Source organism: Varanus komodoensis, unplaced genomic scaffold, assembly GCF_004798865.1.
Source record: "Varanus komodoensis strain SLA01 unplaced genomic scaffold, ASM479886v1 scaffold5, whole genome shotgun sequence".
NCBI lineage: Eukaryota > Metazoa > Chordata > Lepidosauria > Squamata > Varanidae > Varanus > Varanus komodoensis.
The window spans coordinates 38,699,517-38,720,778 of NW_025336087.1; the positions used below are offsets into that span (position 1 = coordinate 38,699,517).

At 40.6% G+C, this 21,262-nt stretch overlaps 1 protein-coding gene across 1 annotated transcript; it reads left to right on the plus strand.

The window, feature by feature from the left end:
- The first annotated feature begins 6,116 nt into the window (after window positions 1-6,116).
- DIRAS2 (DIRAS family GTPase 2) lies at window positions 6,117-8,853 on the plus strand. The gene has a single exon (XM_044446891.1). It carries the CDS (start codon window positions 6,117-6,119, stop codon window positions 6,714-6,716), a length of 600 nt encoding a protein of 199 aa, XP_044302826.1. The 3' UTR covers window positions 6,717-8,853.
- The last annotated feature ends 12,409 nt before the right edge of the window (window positions 8,854-21,262 follow it).

A 21,262-nucleotide genomic window follows, 5' to 3' on the forward strand; every position in this document is an offset into this window, starting at 1 on the left:
AGAGCTGAAGATCTAAATTCACTACAGGGAGTTCTGTGGAAATGAAACAATCATTTTAGTATTTGTCTGCTACTGAGCTGCTGTTCCAGCATTATTATTTTTAATTAAATAAGCCTTTTTTCCCTGTCCGAGTAGCCAGTAATGTTGACCTGCAGATCAAATCAGATCGGTCTATGTGTAAAAGCACTGAGCAGAACTAATTTAGCAAACTTTGCCCCAGTGTGAATGAACTCCATGTGTACTCAGTTGTGCCAGCACAAAACTGAGTCTGACTGAATGCATGATGGCATTACTGTTCTTAACACGAAGAAGGCAGAAGAAAAAACTGGGCCAAAGCTGCAGTCCATTGGGAGTTAGAAGGGGGCGCACAATAGAATATATTTATTGCAAATATGGGCAATTTGTATGATTGCAAAGCAAAATGACCCTCCCCCCAGGTATATATCTTTCCTGCTATTTTTCCAGATTTGCTGTGGCAACAGGAAAAAAATGACCAAATTTTGATCATTTGAAGAAACAAGACACACATTTCTAGAAGTGAGTCCAAGCAAGTCCATGAAGCGAACTTGCACACATACCAGCCTGCACCCGCTCTGCAAGTTGGAGTTCTGTTTCTCTACATGTGACTTTAGGTTTTGCATACATTGCACCAAAAAATGATGTATTTTGTGCAATGAAACTGCTAACATTCCTGAGCATTTACAGACTTAAGCTTCTTGGCTTGCTTCCTGGTCAGGGCTGAGCACGAGAGAAGTCTGGTGAGTGCAAGAGAGTGACTTCTTACCTGATCTTCACACCCCTAGATCAAGGGACACTTGAGACAATGCAATTGTCCTTTTTTTATTAAAACAGTACCATTTGTGCTGAGCACTTTTAAACAGCATATAGTTGACAGTTCTATTGCCAGTGGGTGGGTTCCCATGTTAGCCATGCTGTGGGTAAGCCATGGTGGACTGGCTTATCATGCAATAACCCACAGCATGTCTGACAGATGATCCAGCTTGCTGTGGCCTCTCCTCCCTCTCCTCCTTTCTCAGTCCTCCAGCCAGTTCTGGCACATGTGCCAGGGGACAGTGCTGCTAAATCCATCTAGTCATCCCCCCATTTAAAAATGGCACCTGAAAATGTGCATTTAGGGTCCTGACTGTTGCAGTTCATCTGTCAGAAGTTCCCAAATGTAAAGTCTTTCCTGCTCAATTTCCTTGTAGGTGTCAGCAGTCAAGGGGACTTCAGAAGTAGAGTCGGTAACATGCAAGTCAACTGACAAGATGAGGTTGGCTGTAGACTGATTTGTGCACAGTAGTGGCAGACCGCCTAGAAATAATAATGGGAGAGGGGAATGCCCGATAGCACCAAAATGGGGGCAGAGGAGCCAAAGGACCAAGTGCCCCAAAAGTGAGGGGGACAAGACAATGTGCTCCTCCCAGTTAAGTGTTGAGCTTTGAGTGCCCACCAACTTTTCAACCCTCCCCTGACTCTCTAGCAACTCCAGAAAGACATTAATTCTACTGCCTTTTGGTGGATCCTTATCAGAGCAGTTACTGCTGCGATTATAGCCATTTCCTGATAGTTTAAAAAGAAACATCCTGAGACGGTGACTTGCTGCTCCATCCTGTTCTGCCACTCCTTTTTTACTGTTGGGAATACCTGCACCATTTTTGACTGGGAAGTAAATGCAAGAGAAATGTAAACCAATTTAATGGCTGGAAAGCAAATGGACATTGAGCAAGAACAGAGAGCGGGCAAATTTCCCCTCCATTTCCTTTCCTTAAATTTGCACATTTTTTCCATCACTTCCCAGCTATTAAATATGTATACTTTTCCTTTCTATTTCAGGCTGCTTTAATGGAATGTCAGTGAACGCCAGTACCTCTTGCAAAAAGTAGCCACTTAAAGTGGAGGAATGAGTACTTCCCTGTTCTGGAATAGCTGAAGAATCAGGGAAGTGTTGAAAGGGTGGAGAACACTGAAAAGTGTCAGTCCAGCACTTAAAAATAGGGGTATCACATTACTGAAGATGAGATATTGTCTTTCCCTTTCGATGCATGTACCACAACTCCATTTTATGTGTTCCTGATTTCCACTAATGCACCTCTTCTTTCTTTTGCCATCATTTCTACCTCAGTTCTTTGTAGCAGGAGGGGGGGATTGCCTGAGAGAACCCAGCCTTTCTTGTCAGTCTCTCTGTATATTTGCCTGTTCCATTTCCAGATTCCTTTTCACAGCTGAAACTGACAAAGAAACTGACCAGCTAGGACCACACATATTGGACAAACCATAAGAGCACACCTGGGCATTTGTAAAAGACCAGCATTAAAACAAAAAGTACAAACCCAATTCCACATGTCTGAAGTGACCAAAATAAGAAAAAATTGGGGTGGGGGGATGAGTGCAGATTTGCCACTAGTGGCAGGACAGTCACTGGAATTCATGAAGAGCAAGCAACACAGGTTTCTGCCATCCTTGCTGAGCAGCCAGTTGTGCCAGCCCACAATGAAATCAGTATCCAGGGTTTGGAGGGCTTGAGAACCCACCATGGGTCCAGGGAACCCTGCAAAAGTTAGGGGTTCTCCATATAATTTGTGCACAAAAATTAAGTCACCGCAAGGAAAATACTCTGGATTCAGATGGTATGCCAAGCAAGCCTGGCTAGCTGCCCATGATAGGTTGTTATGCCATATGAACCCAGTCATTACTGCTTCCAGTATAATTCCCAATCACAAGGTCTGTAGGACTGGAGAAGCTGGCTGATGGTGCCTTGACCGGGACCTGATGGGCTTATTTATTTAATTTCTGTACCACCCACAGCTGAAGCTCTCTTAGGATAAGTCTCTTGCCCAGCTTTTAGCCAATTAAGTGGTTTTAGTTGTAGGTCTTTAGTTGTATAAATGCCTTCTTAGGCATTACACTACATATCTGTATGTCCATTATCCTTTACTAAACCATAATGTTGTAAATCTGCTGTACTCCATTTTGGTGAACTTTGGAGATGCATTGTCCCATCTGCCTTGCTTCTTTATTTAAGATGATGACTTCAACATTATTAGTTATCCTCAAGTTCTTTCTTACTCTGCCTAAACTATCATCCCAGGAAGCAGCTGTCTCCTAGGTTTAGTCAGTGTTATCTCCTTGGGGAAATGTCTTTCTAACCGCCTCCAGATGCATTTCTTCCTGTAGGCTGCGTCGTGACATGAACTAGACGCCTACATTCTCTTTGCCTTCTAGAATCTTTCTCATTCTCTCTTCGCATTTTCTCAGCCCACTCATCTTTAAACTACTCCAGGGTGTTCACACTTCTATTAGATATTAGAAACTATAATGCCATCCCTGTTTCTCCACATTAGGTTGAGCTATAGTCAAATGGATTGACTAGGCAGTATGTTGGCATTTCCTAGTCATGTAGCTTCCAGTCCTCGTCCCTTAGCTTTTTTCTTTTGTCAGGCTGGTTACAGACAGCAAGTTTGTATCTGAAAAGAAGGGATGAAAGGATTATCTGCACCCCTCTCCACTACCCCATGCTGTTACCTTACTGTTCTGTGTTTTCTTTATGTACTCGAGTTCTTCTGAATTCTTAGGAGAATTTCTAACATTCATTATAAAATTGGAGCATTTGCAATCTGCTTTTGGGGTTTATTTGCATGCTTCCCCCGTTAAACAGTTCAACAAACACATTCTGGATATGGCTGTATCTATTCCTTTGTTATAAATTACTGATGTGCATATATGCTATCGTGTACAATAGGCACACGCAAAATCTTAATACACACATAATGTTTGCATACACATACGTACACACAAACAGTCAGAGTAACTGCTTATTTTTGGTGGTTTGCAATACACACAAATGCACACGGGCTATTTCTGTACAAATGTCAGGAACATCTATCTATCTGTCATCTGGATCAGTCTTCCACATCCTTGTGCCTTCCAGACAAGTTTGGATGCAACACCCAGAATTCCCAGTCAATGGTCCTACTGGATGGGAATTCTGGGTGTTGTGGTCCAAATGCCTCTGAAGGCCACCAGGGTGGGGAAGGCTGGCCTATATATATATTCCTAATTCATCAGTAGAAAGAAGATCAGATGATTCATAATTCCAAAATCTGGGGAGAAATCTGAAAATTTCAAAAGCATCACTAATGACAAAATTATAGCCTATACAGCTCTATTCAAAAGTAATCCCAATTGAGCTCAACAGGACTAAGGTCTGTGTATATAAGATTGCAGTGCAAAGGAAGGACTAGAATTATTAAAATCAGGCATTTCTTATCACTTCTTCCTTACCAGATCTGCTTGCTTTTACAGAATTAACTGCCAATAGTTCATGGTAAGCCTGAAAAGGCTGCTTTTTATCATTCTCATAAAGATGCAAATACAATTTATTTTTGAAAAATGGCTCATTTCTCTATGGTAATATTTGTTTGATGCATTACTAAAGCAATAAAAAATTCACAGCACTCGGTAGATTCAGTCAAGAAACACTGTTTCTGGAAATGAAAATAAAAATTGGGGAGCAGGGAAGAATGAAAAATGTATGGCAGCTTATATAATTCCTATGATGGGTATTATATGAAGCTGAATACAAGAACAAAAGAAGATCCATCCTGGGTCAGACCAAGGACTCACCTGGTTCAGCATCCCTGTTTCAAAAGTGGTCAGCAAGATCCTTCTGAGAAGTCCACCTCCAGTGTAAGAACGGCCCAAGGCTTACCTTGCTTGTTTTCCTGACACAGGCCCATCAGGGCTTGGCATGCATGCTCTTTGAACACTCACAAAGAACTTGGGCAGTTTGGTGGATGTTCAGCTTGCATGCTTACAAGATCCTTATAGGTTTGTGATCCCTCCTTTTCTTGTTGATTAAGAAGAATCTTGCTGAGTATAGGTCACTATTAGAGACAAGATGCCTAAGAGAAGAATCCTGAGTGTTATCCTGTCCCAGGCACTCATATAGTCTTGCTTAGGATACCTGACAGTAGCATCACACTGCCCTGACATAATTGTTACCCTATAATATAGGCAGAACATACAGCCCAGTTATGCTGCTTGGAATTCAACATTATGGACAGACTCAGGTTTTTTTTTGAAAATTATCCACCACATCTGAAACATAATTGCTACCTGTAGCATATTCATGAATTCTTTCCATGATGAAGTCTCCTTTCTTCAGCATTTGTTTGGTTAATAATGACCTCTTACATTTCACATGGGTCCTGGAATCCACCTATCACAATAATTTATAACAATTGAGTGCACAATCCTATGGTCTCCTGGCATTATCTGGTGGAGTGTAGGGTTATTTAGAGCCACTGCCCCACCCATTTGCAGCCGGCATGGGAAGAACTATGCCAGCTGATGCTCTGAGGTTGCTAATTGGACATAGAGAGCAAGAAAGAGTCATGTCAGGAGGTGGGGAAGGGAGGATGATTTTGATGACAGCTTGTTGTTGTTGTTGTTAGTCCAACCCATCACGACCCCACGGACAACATTCCTCCAGGCCTTCCTTTCCTCCACCACCCCCGGAGTCCACCTAAGCTCACGCCAACTGCTTCAGTGACTCCATCCAGCCACCTCATTCTCTGCCGTCCCCTTCTTCTTTTGCCATCTATTGTTCCCAGCATTAGGCTCATCTCCAGGGAGTCCTTCCTTCTCATTAGGTGGCCAAAGTATTTGAGTTTCATCTTCAGTATCTGGATGACAGCTTAGGTCCTGTCTAAATGCCACAGCCTCTTTCCTTTCCCTCCATGATGCTTCATCCCAATGGTCAAAAACAGACATCTAGAAGATAAATGCAGGCATGAAGGTTGCCACCGCTGTTCTGTGCACTGGATATACGCACACTGAGACTAGAGGCTTATGTACTTCAAACATGGAGAGCGCTGGATTGTGCTGTTACTGATATGCCTTAGATTGCAACATAGAAATTAAAACTGAGGTGACTAGGTTTTTCTTACCCGCTGTTTTATACTATACAACAATGGACCATGTAATATTGGTCATGTTTCTTGCACCCTGAATTTATTTTGAAACATTTTCCAACAGATAGTTAATAAGTGGCTCATATTTCCCTTTCCCCACAGGTTTTCTTTCCTTGGTGACCATCACATATCTGGAGAAACATGCCTGAGCAAAGCAATGATTACAGGGTGGTGGTGTTTGGAGCAGGAGGCGTTGGCAAAAGTTCGCTGGTCTTGAGGTTTGTCAAAGGCACTTTCCGAGACAGTTACATCCCTACAATTGAAGACACCTACAGGCAGGTGATCAGCTGTGATAAGAGCATATGCACTTTGCAGATTACTGACACAACGGGGAGTCATCAATTTCCTGCCATGCAACGTTTGTCTATTTCCAAAGGACACGCTTTCATTTTGGTCTATTCTATCACCAGCCGACAGTCCTTGGAAGAACTCAAACCTATCTATGAACAGATATGTCAGATCAAAGGGGATATAGACAGCATCCCAATCATGTTGGTGGGAAATAAGAATGATGAGGACCACAACCGAGAAGTGCAGACTAGTGATGGAGAAGCCATGGCCAAAAAATGGAAGTGTGCCTTTATGGAGACTTCTGCTAAGATGAACCACAATGTGAAAGAGTTATTTCAAGAGCTGCTGAACTTGGAGAAACGTAGGACTGTGAGCTTACAGATTGATGGGAAAAAAAGCAAGCAACAAAAAAGGAAAGAGAAGCTGAAAGGCAAGTGTGTCGTCATGTGAAAACTACATTGCCCCAGAGTGATCATCTAAACTTATTCTTTGGACTGTACCAGGTTTCAGACCTATACACAATGGGAGAAATGTGAGACTGTTTTATTAATATGTGAGACTGTTTTAAAAGAAATATTAATGAAACAGAAGCAGTTGTATGGAATAGAAGTACTACATCAATTTCTAGACGTTATCCTTTTATAAATTAGCCATTAACAACAGCAAAAATAGTTCCAAAGAATCAACAGTATCTAATTTCAAGATCACAGACAATAATACATGCGAACTCCCACCAGCATCACTGTTGTCATATAAGAATTGGGAGTTAGACATTTCAAGGTTTATGCTACTGATATGTGTAGAATTCTGAAAGATGTATTTATCTACAAATATATATATAGACATATTTGGAAGCCTAAATTTAGGATTAAGGTAAAATGGCTTTCCTATATTTCCAGTTTCTCTTCTTCCATTATGTTGACCTGATTTTCCCATAACACTATCAATTGTTTATTTAATTCATTGGTTGTTGAATTCAGGATTGTCATGATGTGCAACATAGGTGTGGTAATGAATCATGTTTTCCTAACCACGAACAATTAAGAAAGAGAACTCATGGTTTGTTGTTGGCTTGTGAACTCTGGGTTGTTTAAACCAAGGATTGTTGTTTCATGTGAACCTAGAAGAGTTGTTAATGGTTTATGAAAAAAGCATTAACAGGTTAGTCACAATTAAGAATTGTATAATAAACCCCGTCACTCTAAATGCCGGGATAGGAGTTGACAAAGGCTGAGGAAACAGATAACCCAGAGTGATAGAAAACTAACTATGGCTTGTTTAATTGTCTGTTAGGCAAATCTTGGGTGGGGCAACAAACCATGAGTTATATATACCATGAGTTAGTATTATGTATGAACCAGGTCTCTGTGTCCTGTTCTTACACACATCCCTTACAAAGTTGATGAACAGTGTTTGAACTAGATGGAGTATTTCTCATCTTTGTGACTCATCTAGCACATACATCAGAGGATGTACTGGCTATATTCACATGCCTTTACAACATGCAGCTTTAAATATTTTTTCAATGATGTAGAATACACCATCAGATCACCTTCCCCTTGTAAGTAATTTAGTTCAGTCATTCCTAATTAGAGTCTAAGATAGCATGAAAATGGTGCATGAATTGAAGGAAATACTTTTGACCAAAGGATGAAGTTGGCAGGGCAAGTTTCTATAATACTTAACTTGCTATATATTTATTTTTATCTTGCAACACAGAACTTGACTATTGATACTCTATTATCCAAAGGGTTTCTAGTATATATGGATACTGGCTGAATTACTGAATAACTGTAAGCTATTTTTTCCTAACTTTTATTCGTAGCAAAGATCAAATTGACAAGGAGAAACTGAGCATTTACCCAGAAGCTAGGTGAGAGGCCAGAGGGCTTGGCATAAGAATGATGAAGGATTTTCTGGGGCTCTAAAATGTACAGACAGTCTCCAAGGGGAAGTAAGGCTTTCCAGTGTAGACATTTGAGCAATGAAGGAATAATGAGGGATACAAGTTCCTCTCCTGTCCCCTTCCTTACATATCAAGATTGTGCTCTTTAAAATGATTGAATAGAGATACCATGATTTGTAGCTCTTGGTTGAACTGGTAAAACCACTGTGCAAAAGTCCACTTACATTGCAGTACATGAAACAGAACAGAATTTTAATGTTATTATTCAAGACTATTCTTAGGAGAATAAGCTACTTTTGCAGGAGAACAAATTAATATTCTGGCAAGTGTGTATAATAACAGTTAGAAAATGCAGTTAAGTGCTCATAAAAATAGCACATGTATTACATTTTAAATGTCACCCAAGAGCTGTTTAAATGCTTCCCTCACTTTTGAATATGCATTGCTCTCAAATACATTAATGCTATGTGAGCCCTACATCCTCAGCAGCCGATTCACACGAAGACAGAGAAATGCAGACAAGGGAGTGCCTGCAGGATAAGGCTACGGTTCACTCTTACATACTTTCCATCTTCCAAATGCAAGTAGAAATGTTTCCCGTTTTCTGGATATGGGAGGCTTAGAGGTTTCTGAAACACCAAGGGTGAAGACAGAAGCCCACACAGATGTGTGGGTTAAAGACAAGTGTGAAGAGGAATGGCATTATGGCAGCAGGCTTCAGCCTTGACCTGAACACACCCATTTCAATATTTGATGAGGGCCTGGGTTCTTTATTTGGGCCCACCACCATCAGAGACATACTCAGAGAAAGGCAAGAAAGAGTCATGAATGGCCACTCCCAGGCGCTGGTCCTCCCTGCTGAGGGAGGTTGGTTGATCCCATCTTTGTTGACTTCCTGCTCACAGGCAAAAAGGTGTCCATTCAAGCAGAGTTTTGGCATATCAGTTGCTTCATTGCTGAACAGTGTTTTTAATTTTATTTGCTTTTATGTTCTGTTTGAAGCAAAATTTGATTTTTAACCTATGTGCTAATGCTGGTTATTTTGAGCACTATTTTGGGGTGAAAGGTAAACCAAAAAAGGCTGCATGCATAGCCTCCTCCAGAGGCTAAGCAAACACACATAGGTTGGGATGGACTGTGTTGCTGTGATGCTAATCCCCCACAGTATGGAGAGAAGGAACAATGCATTCTAGAGTGTACTGGAGGCAGTTTCGCTCTCTCCATTCATTAGCAAATTTGATGGAAACCATTTCTACCATGCTTAATATATGGGTTCTATCCAGTGGGTTCCTTCCTTTGGGAGGAAGGATTCTTCTTCCACAGGAAGAGAATCATTTGGCACAACCTCATCTCATTCTTTACCCAAAGAATGTTTACAATCTAGTCATCTCAAAGACTAGAATATCTCTAATTGTCAGAGTTTCTCTTGATTTCACTGCATCAGAATTGCTTAGTAGCAAAGCATTTTAAGATCTTTTGCAAACATATGCAGGTTTTTTTTTAAATGGATAGTTTCTACTGAGTGAGTACTCCCTTTTGAACTGGTAGAAAATTCAAGAGCATTTAGTGAGAAAATAATTCAATATGTAACCGCATAATTGGTATATTCGGTGTGCAAGGTAATGTTTCAGTAAAGATTCTCGTCATTTCCACTTGAGACTCCATTAAGAAAAGTGATGAACCCAAAGACAGGAATGGGATTTGGAGCATCATCTTGCAGGCAGTCATGAAAAGAACAGGCTACTTGTATATAGCATGTTTGTATAAGCATGAATAAGCATCTTGATTAGGAACCTCAGGCCCAACTTGTGAAAGATGCCAAAACTGCAGGGAGCTCTTCATCACCTTCTACCCCTTTGGCTCTTCTGCCACCCTTGTATTCTGCTAATTCCCCCAGCCCCAAAACACACACACCCTCTTTCTAAGGGTTGTGGAAGGTGAATGGACTGACTCCAACACATAGGAAGACAGCATGCTGAATCTTTATATTGAATCACACCATTGGCCCATCTGCCCAATGCCGTTTTTATCGGCTGGCAGTGACTTGCCAGAGTTTTAGGCAGGGGATTTTCTGTCCTACCTCATAATGCCAGGGACCTTCTGCATGCAAATTATGTCCACTACAACTGTGTTGCAGCCCCTCTGTCATGGGTGGGGCTTTTCTTGGAAACGTGTCACACAGATGGTTGGAAGACCTACTGAAGAAGGCTGAATCTGTCTTTTGAAATCTGCTCCTTTTCCTACTTCCACACCACAGCTTACCCCATTCAGTATGGCCCTCATTCCTCTGTGTAGCATCTTCAGAGAGGGGACTAGAGGGACTTCCGTGGGGGAGTGGGGAGAAGAAAAAGGGGAGACCAGCCTACTGACATGTGTGTTTGACCCATTTATACTTTGCATCTCAAGCCATGAATGTGCAAAGAGGCCCACAAAGTGAAACCAGCTGGATAAAATCCTCTGTTATAGTTCTGTGACATTCTGCAACTATGTGTGATCCAACCAATCCTATTTATTGGGGGTCAGTCTTGATTTTCTGATACCTGTCCCTTGTTATTCAATATTGGATGCAGAGTGTGATTTTAGTATGAGTTGCTGTACTTGTTCATTTGCCTTCCCAGGGTCTCTAGAAGTTAAAATCATGATGTGGAGAGCAGATGGATGGGGCTGCATCCAGGCTTGTCATGCTTAGAGGGAAGCTAGTAAAATCAGTGGGATTTAAGGGTGTTGTGGCTCAATTAAGTCCCAGGATTACAGGGGGTCTACTCTATGCATGACTACATCTGGATCCAACTCATGGTGTCTACTGGTAATGCATGAGAGAGCTTTGGCTACTGGGTAGTATAAAAATGAAACAAATAATGATGACGCATAGGAGTATTAAGGTACTATGCAGGCACAACCTGCCAATTTATACACTGCTGATGCTAAAGCATCTTTTGAGCTGTTGATACTATAGGACAACATCTGTCTCTGCTACATGTTTAGCCAGCCATCCAACCACCGAACAAACACCCATTTGGTTTTATATTGAGTTGAGACAGCTGGTGAAGCGAAGCCTTCAGCAGCACATAATAGTGAGTTTGTACATGTAGAAAAAAAAAAAGGAAGTGATCCTTAGTGTGATGATTGGAATGTTACAAACATGCCCTTATTTGCATCATCAAGATGAAACCAAGAGCAAGCCTGCAGTATATCTTCCTCCCAGCGGACACACACACACATTTATCTTAACAATGCACAGCAGCCCTGAAGAGGAACCTCGTACAAATCCTTCTTAACTTCATTGTAGCTAATATTACATAATGTGAAGAAACAGCTGCCTAATCCGCAAATGCTGTCTGTAACTGCAATCCTAATCTACTGGAACCAATGAAACTTAATGAATTGTGTTTAAACAGCTATTTCAGATCATTTGTACATAAGGCTCTGTCAAAGAAGTTATCCTTTGGAAAAAAAACTGTTAAATGTTAAGGATCATTTTGTTCCTTGTTGATTCTACCCTTGTAATAATATAATAAGCCATGATTGTGTTTTGTAGCCTTGCATTTATCAATGCAGGGCTAGTATAGAAGCAATATTTATTCCTGGACCAGTAATTCTAAGGATAATGTATTTTATATTAGACCCTTCTGTTGTCCTTGTAATTTCTAATAGATTTTACATATAAGTATCTTTATCTAAGTATTTATTTGCTATTGTTGGTATAAGCATTTTTGATAGATGAAGGAAACTCTTAGGAATAAATATACAGCTTTATTATACCTTGTGGTTTCTTTCCAAGTGTGATAGTAATAGACACAAGATATTTAAAAATGTACACAAAATAAGGGTGACCTGTTAAAAAATTTCAAGGAATCCCAGCATCCCAAAGCTAACATTGACACATATGCAGTTCACAAAGCATGACTTTTGTATAAATGTGCAAGCTGTTCCGATATATAGTTATCATTCAGATGTATTTATTGTTGCAGTTTCATTATCTGATATTTTATTCAGCAGCAGTTATCATGTAATTTGTGCATACAAGTTTCTATGTTTCCTGTAATACTCTGTACATAAGATATACAAAATAAACCGTTTCAGTTGCCTTTGTCTTTTAATAGTTAGGGTATCTGGGAGAGCCAGAGGTTGTGGATATCTGAAAAAGTGACTGGATCAGACCAAAGGCCTTGTGTTCCTACAGCGGCCAGCCAAAAGGTTTTGGGCAGTCCACAAGCAGGGCCATAGTCCTCTCCCATTATTCCTCCCCCCAGCGCCTGGCAGTTTGCCTTTGATACCTGAGCTGGTGTTTAACCATCATGACTAGTAGCCACTGATAGTTGTATCCACCATCATTTGTCACCTATTTATTTGTTTAGTGGCCTAATTACCATTTGCAGTCTGCTGATAAAGGTGTACACCTCAGCAGGAAGCGATCAAAGCTTGATAATGAGATAGATGTTAATTCTCCTACTTTCAGTTCACCTTCCTCCTACCTAGTCAAGAATACCAAGACAAAAGTGTGTTCTTTTGTATGTGCAGGGTTGAAGACATGTTGAATCAGTCCCATGGCTGTTATGTCAGTGGTGTGATCTCTTGATCTCACCCAAATTCATCAGCTTCACCTGGGAAGTTGACGTCTCCCAGAATCATGGTTGTAGGATGTGCAGCCCACCTTCTCCTCAGCTTGCTTGTCATTCTCCCAGTGCCTTCCCTGTGCCATTCCTTTGCGTACCTTGCTCACATCAATAGGAGCTCTTCCCCTATCCCATGCACAGATTATTTAAGTTTATCAGGCATGCGAAAGCATTAATGTAAAACAAGTGCACCAGCCTTCAGTACAGTGCCTAAACATGTTAAATTTACTATCGCTTCTGTTTTCTGCAGGCTGCTGCAGTATCCCACCTCTGCTGATATCTACACATTTCTCCACCAGGGAGACAGATGAAAAGTCCTTTCCACCAGCTGTATTTTGTTTGCCCATTTTGCTCTCCACAGTGATGCCACCGGGCGAGAACTGAGGCCAAGAGCACTTCGGCTCGCATTCTTTGGCTCATGCCTTTGTCCTGAACTGCCTTTAAATACCTGCAGAAATTTTTAAAAAGAGACAGGCCTGATCAGACAGGTACTGAAGCTGGTAATAGCCTCTTTCCAGCAGCTATCACTGTATCCTATGAGGTCATTTATCTATCCTCCTATGGCATAAAATTAAAACCACATTTTTATAACTAAACAGGTGCTAGGCCTGCAGGAAAACAGCAGACAAAATGCTCCCTGCCACCCCATGTGACATTTGGAGTTGGTAAATAAGACTCCTGCTCTCAGACTCCTGCTAAGTGCCAGCTAGGAGATCTAGAAGAGGTCCTATATAAGATCAAGCTCTGCTCTCCAGTGACTGCCCCTGAATCCTGCCCAGTCCTGTTTGTAATGTTGTGTCCTGCTTTGATTTGTCTTATTAGTTCTGGGCCTTTGGCTAGGCCATGACCAGGTCCTCGTCTTGCTTTAATACATACTCCTGCTTCCTGACTTTGGCTTGCTTCTTGACTATGACTCTGCCTCCAACTCAACTGCCAGACTTGGCACAGTGTTGAGACCCTGCCCTGCCTTGAGTCCTGTTGCCCCCGTCGAGCTGCCCCTGCCTAGGACCCTGGGTGGGCTTCATGGCCAGGTGAAATCCAGATCGCCTGACACCTTTCATCAGTATACCAAGAGATGTGCATTCCCAGTATCCCAATCAGTATCCCAAGAGATGTGCATTCTCACATCTCTTGGGAGAATTCTTTATTTTAATCCTTCAGTCTTTATGGGGCTGCCCCATGTGGGGCTGGAATTGAAATCCAGAGGAAGATTTTTGCAAGGCTTTTTGCTATTTCCACAGGGCATGTCCCAGCATGATGGTAAATTTCTCCCAAGCTATTGCATAATTCCTTGAGATGCTTGAGATGCTTTATGTTTTTTGCTATATTATCTTGTTCTTACAGAATATTTTGTGTTGCCCTAAATAAGCCACAGAAGGGTAAGCCATACATTCATGAATATATCTTTTAAAAAAGGCTGACAGCAAGGATCTTCAGGCCCTACTCCCATCACAAATATGCAGGACAATAGACTGGATATTGAGCAGAGTTTTCCAAGTTCCTTGTTTTGTTTTATTTGTTTTGTTTTGTTTTGTGGTCCTCTATGGTTCTTTTCTTGCCAAAATTGTGATTCAAAGGAAACTCACAAGTAGTTCTGCCAAGGGATTGAACCAAAAGGTGAAATCCACTAAGTGCAATCATCTCTTTCTGTAGTGAGCAGAACAGTTATAGTAAATACTGTAAGGAAGGGATCATGAAAAATCTGAGTAAGCATGTAACAGCAAAGAGAACATCTGAGAGAACGTCAGTGTTGGGCTTTTTTATTTGCTTTTAGCCTTGTTGAAACGAAAGTCTGACTTTGCCCTAGTGGGTGAGAGAAAGTAAGGACCTAAGGCTACTTAAAAGTTAAATACATCTGAAAATGCATTTTTAAAACTCAAGCAGAAAAACAGTGCATGCTTTTTAACTCAAAAAATGAAGGCATGCCCCATAGGAGATGTTAAGATATAAATGATTGATAGAGCAAAAGAAATGCAAAAGAACACCACATGTAGAAGTAAAATGGAAAATGTGATGATGATTAGAGAAAATAGAATCTTAATTATGAACAGCAGAGCAGAGTGAATTTTTCCCTGCAAAGATTACACCATGAAAAGTAAACCACAGTTAGACTTTTGCTGAGACTTCTTAAGAAAACTTCTTAAGAGTTGGAGCACAATCTAAACAGAGTCATGCTAGCCATAAGAGAGGTTGGAATCTCAACTCTGTCTTCAAGAAAACACTCTGAGGTAGACACTGATATTTCCTCTTGTACATGGCTTGACTGCAACTTTGTCAGGCTAAATATCTGCATCTTAGACTCTAGCAGAAGAAACTTTATAAAGTTTCAGAAAGAAAAGACTGCTTGTGAACCAAAGATTTACTCCATTGCTCCCTTATAAACCCTCTGCCATAAAGCTTGAATCTTATGAAAATACTTGAGTAGCACTGGTATCATTAATCTTTATGACAACAACAGTGAGTCTCCTGTGCCAATTTTTTGGGAGTGAAACAAGGTGATGAACAAAAATATTGAAATAGTTGAGAGAATCCCAAGGTATGCAGAGGTACATTGCTTTAAAAAAGGGCCCCCAGACTAGAGCTGGGGGGCTTTTAGATGCCCCCTAAAAGTGGCAGAAGAAGACTATAGATATAATCACCTGCTCTGCAAGAGAACTTGATTGCCAGAGGAGACTTTTTTCCCCATCTTGTTTTCTTGGGCTTCAAGATAATTACTCCTAATGGTACTAACTGTGCCGGGAGATCTACCATTGCATTGGAACTTTGGACTTCATTCTTAATTTGACAATAGGGAAATGATCATATTTGCATTTCTATGTTCTCCCAAGGTGGTATTTGTGGGCCACTCTGTAAAGGGGTTCCAAAAAGGACATGTAATTACAAGGTATACATTTGTAATTATGTTTTGTGTAGTTCTCCCTCTTTGTTTCATGTTTTTCTTGGGACACACCTTTCTCCTTAGTGGCTTCAGCAAACTCAAGTAGGTATATGGTTGACAGATATTTATTTTACCATGCTCATCCCTGCCAAGTCAGTTGGCAGTGTGATTTATGCAGTAGGCAATTCTGACTGGAACACCAGGACTAGGAGAGGGATGAAGGTCTTTGCAACATGCTAGAGGCCCAGAGGCTGAGGAGAGGCCAAATACAGGCAGAGATCAGGTAAGAAAAAGCAGAGTCAGAGATGAAGGCACAGCCCAGAAATGCTGAGGTCAAATAGTGCCAAGGCAAAGCGAGGCTGGGAGCAAAGACACAGCTGGGAGGCACAGCAGGGTTGGGCACTGGTCAGGGAGAACAGGGTCTGGCATAAGGTAAGCTCAGGAAGGGCGAGGAAGCTGTAGCTGGCAAGGCAGGGTCAACCTGAAGACAAGGGCAGAGGCAGGAGCAGGGAAGAGTAAAGGCATGGCGAGGCCAGAAGCAGGACCAGGGGCACAGCATAGCCACCAGAAAAGCATGTGCTGTTGTGGCAAAGGGGCTTTTATAGGCCCTTCCAGGGTTTCGAGCTATGCTGTATGATTGCCCAGGCTCTGGTCCTTACAAGTACTTACAGGACTGATTCTGTTCCTGAAGGCATGTGCTGAGGCAACTGTGGCCCAGTTCAGCATCATACCATAAAAAGGTGCATCATGCCAGGGCCTTGGATCCTGGCCATGTCATGGAGTGACCTTGTTTCTGAACTGCTGCATTACCCCACTGAACCACAGTTACTAGTTACTCTGGTCAAAACTGAATGAAGTAGCTAATATTTTCTGAGTGGAATAGATGATCATTGAAAGATGGATGGATGTGGCTTCATCAAATCTGGTTAGCTTAGTAATATGGAAAGGGTGCCTGACCAGCTAATGAAAGCATGGCACTGAAGGGTCCATCACAGAGTGTTCTTGCAGCCTGGTATCAAAGGCCTCCTTGCCCCGGGCCTGTTGGTGCGTGTGTTCGCTGAAGGTGGTCATATAGGGAACGTCACAATTGCAGAAGATGAAAAGTAAAGCAATAAGACAAGGTAAGCAGTTTTTACTTAAGAAACGTAACCTAGGCAATGTGAGGGGCAGCTCAAGAATAGTCTTCTCCATGGGGTCTTCATAAGAAAGAATGTGAAGAACTTTTTAAAGAGACTAGAAGTCAGGTTTGGGACATAAGCAGCAGTTGTCTCAGGCTGGAGCACCAGAACCAGGAGTGGTGGAGGCAGATGGAGATTCCTGCCCATGATGCAGTAGGCAAAGGCAGAGCCAGGAACAAGCCAGGTCAGATACTGACAAGACATGGCTGGTCCAAAAGCAAAGGCAGAGTAGGAACAGGCAAGCATTAGATATTGACAAGGCACAGAAGAACCAGTAGCAAAAGCAAGGTCAGGAGCTGGCATGAATTACTGACGATGCATGACAGGACCAGAGACAAAGGGAAGGATAAGGAAGCAGGATCAGGAGCCTTGTAAGGCTGCCACAAAAGCCCACAATGCTGTGGCCAAACAGACCACTGTAAAGAAACTTTCTGTAGAGCATTGATCAGCAGGCTCTGCTCCTAGCAAGTCCATTCCTGGTCATTTGGGAACTTGTAGGATGCGCTGTGCTGTTTGCCACCAGGGTGGTGAACAGTGTCATGGCTTCAGATCCTGTCACTAGAATGAAAAAGAAGGGCCCAACCTAAGTTGATGGGTATGGTGAAGAGTCATGGGGTGGAGTGGGGGGACAATTTGGAAATCAACAGGACAGAAAGACCAGGGAAGATTACACTCAGTCCCATCATTGACAAAGGACATGAAAAACATAACCCAAATGAAATATGATGTACAATAATATGAATTAATAGCCCAAGTATTGTTCCGTCCTTTTGCTTTTTACAGGGGAAGCATGTGTGTAATGTTTGTAAATTCAATGGAGTTGAGCTAATAACATTCAGTGCTTACTACAAGTGATCTCAAAATGGCTGCTGTCCCAGATAAGCATTCTCTTCTGATGCTCCTTAAACTGTTTCCCTTTACCACCCACTCAAAGAACTGTTTGTTTTTTATGTCACTGCAGTATAAATTCATATGCTTAGCACAATTTCTATTTTGAGCATTGTGTACTGACTGTTTTCTAACCTACTTTATTTTTATTTAAGTTTTGTGCATGGAGAAGGGGAGAAAAACCTCCACCTAGCAACCACGGTTGCCATGGTATCGAAGGTAGCACATCACATTGCTATGCTTGAGTTCATAGCAGGCAGAGAAAAATGCATATGACCTGAGGTTACCTTTTAAGTCCTTTTGTTATCTTTTTTTGCAATGTCCAAAAAGGACAGAGGAATAAAGTATCTGTTTTTAAATATTAAATTGTTTGGGAAGAATCAGTCATGGGAGGCATGTCTGCATGCCCATTCACAGCTTCCATTTTTTAAAAAATGAAATGTCTAAACAGAGACAGAGAAATATGTGAAAACCTGTGAACAAGATGGGTAAGAACTCAGATTGAGATGTTACAGAATATATTTCATATATCAAGTAGAGTATGCTTCGGAAAATAGGATCTTACCAGTCATATTTCAACCATTTTTAGACTCACAGCTTCTCTATAAATTGAGTACTAAAAGTATATGCAACTTTGTGTGTATCTAATTCTTGGATAGGTGATAGGTGATTCTTTCTGCAGGAAGCATTTAGATACTATTGAATAATTTTAGACTAAGCAGATAATTTTCTGCCAGTAGTTATTTACTTTAGGCCAGTAAATCTGCATTGGCACTCCTGTATGATCATACTGCAACATTATTACAGTAGTTTTTCCTGAATTGACAGAGAATTAAAATTATCTCCCTGGATAATATTTAGCAAAATGGCCCTCCCCAGTTCTGCCATCCATGAATAGGGTGGAGAAATCTGTTCCATATTTCTTCCAGTCTTCAGCTCTTTGCTCATTCTTTCCTTCATCTTGACTGGGTGGTTTGATCTCAGAGTTGCCAGCAAATCTGGGATCCTTGATGCTTTAACCAAGAGTTAAACCTCAGTGGATGTCTGTGCATGCAGAGCCATGCAGTAACTGGTTTTGTGCAGCTGGTCTACTGAATGCTGACTGTACACCCATAGAATATTATCTCACAATCCAAGTTAGAGATCCAGGGAGAATGGTTGTTGACTCTGAAACCAAACCATATGGTAGCTCTGATTCATATGCCAGATCAGGGATAGCTGGGATAACATTGCCTTTTAATACTATAATTATATCCTCTCGTTATCCATATAATTATGGACAAATGTATTCTGATACAATCCTATGCATGCATACAAAGAATTAAATTCCTTTGGATTTACTGGGATTTATTCCCAGGAACACAGGTTTAAAGTTTCAGCCCAAGGCACAGAATTAGTAAAATAAAGAGGGTCTAGAGCACACTGCTGATATCCTTTAATACTGATCATAAAATTCACAAAGATCATCTGCAAGGTTGATGTCATTAATGGGACTAAAGTGGTTTTTTAAAACAGAATTCAGCAATATTTTCAATTAGCTGATTATTCCATCCACTCTCTTTTCTGAAGCCATTAATCATGTTGGGTGGCAGGACTCTGTATAAATGAAATCATGACACTGGCACAGTCGACTCAATTTTTATTGAAAGTAAAGCTACCTCAATTGCTGATTGCACAGAAAAGTAACAGATTACAGAGTTTTGCTTTTCATTGATGTCCAGACTATGCTGCTAAATTTGCTGACAAAACATTGGTAATTCCGAAATTGCTAATTCATAAGACACTTTCAGCTTAAGTTCAAATCCATCATTTCTAAGAGTGCAGTATTTCAGCCTACCTTTGTTCCTGCAAAGGCATAAACAACATTACTGGGAAATGAGATCTTAATTTGGAAAATGCCTTTATCAAAGGTATTCCCACTTATCTTTTCTCTTTTGAGGATTGTTTGAAAAAAAGCAACAAGAAACAAGCCACAAACTGTAGTAAAAAAAAATAATCAACAAGCCTGATGTATATGGTATATGAGGGACTGGCTTCAAATATTATTGATAGATTTCAACTGGAAGAAAATGCAGCGAGTTGAGTACTAGCAGGTACTACACGGTCGGATCATATGACGCCTGTGTTCTACCAATCTCACTTATTTATTTATTGTATTTCCATGAAGTAATAGCTGAAGCTGTTTGGGTAGTTCACAACAACTGAAATATATAAAAAAGCGATATTCTCACAGAGCACCTGGAAAACACAATGCATTGGCCTTCATTTTTTCTGCCATAATTCCTAGCCATGAGAATCTATACTGGGATGCAATATTTATTTGTGCTGCTGTTTTATTTTTTTGTCCTTGACAGATTTTCAATGGAAAGAAAAAAGATGGAAACACGTGAGAGTGTTACAAATGAAAGATGACAACATCTGGATCCTCTGTAGAATTCAGCGAATGAGGAAGGGAAATTGCACAATAAAAGCCCTCTGCAAACTGCCTGGGATTAAAGCTACTGTGTTTTAATATTATGTTTTTAAAATGATTCCTTATGTTTTATTTTGCTGATACCTGAAATAGCTATACAATGCCTTTTTGTTGATTATACTGATGTTTTCTTTTACTCTTGATATGGTTCTGTGCTTTTAAGCAAAAAGGAATATTGTATAGCAAAGCCATGTTCAAACCATCACTTGTTTCCCTTCAAGTATTCAAAGAATTCATGGAGGAAAAGAAAGACAATGTGAGAGTTCCTGATCATGTAGAGAAGCTATACATATGTTAAACCTTTTCACAACACAGTTATATGTGTGAATATTGTGTACCTAGCCAGAAGGCTTGCTTCCCTGCTTTTGCTTTTATCAAATCAAATTCAGAGACTTGAAAAGTGCAATTTTCTCTCCTCCCATCATATGTTTCAGTGGAAGCTTTTCATATTAGTTATGCATCCTTGCTTCTACTACCTTGGCAACAACCCAAAAGATTCATGTACAATATTTTAACCCAGCTATTACTGCTCTTAGTTAAACTACAAAATAGTAAATGGGTAGTTTTGAACCAATTAGACTCTGCTGCAGGCATTTGCATATAATCTGTGGCTTTTCTTCATACTAATTGAGCAAGATCTTATTCCGGATTAATTGATGTAATTGCTAAGCGGGGCATGAATCTCCATATTTCACTCCAACTCAGTGGAAACTGAAAAAATAAAATGTCATTTTATCTAGGGATGGTATGGTCCATCCATAAAAAGTTGCTTCCTAACTTTCCAATGTCCCATGAAAGAAACCATTTTTTCCAGATTTGGATATCTGTTTCAACACATTATGTTTTACACTGTTTTGATGCATCACCATTTTTTTTTTCTTTTTAAACAGTGACATTTTATCAGCATTTTTCAGAACTTTTTGGAAGTGTTCATCTGAGATCAAATGACACATTATACAAGGCATACTGCCTTGCATAGTGACATGAAGATATTTTTGGTTAATGGTGTCATCACTGTATGTTTTCAGAGATATAAAACTCAAGGATAATGAGGAAA

Excerpts from the sequence above, each read along its gene's own strand:
- DIRAS2 (XM_044446891.1), top strand. The coding sequence starts at position 6,117 with ATGCCTGAGCAAAGCAATGATTACAGGGTGGTGGTGTTTGGAGCAGGA.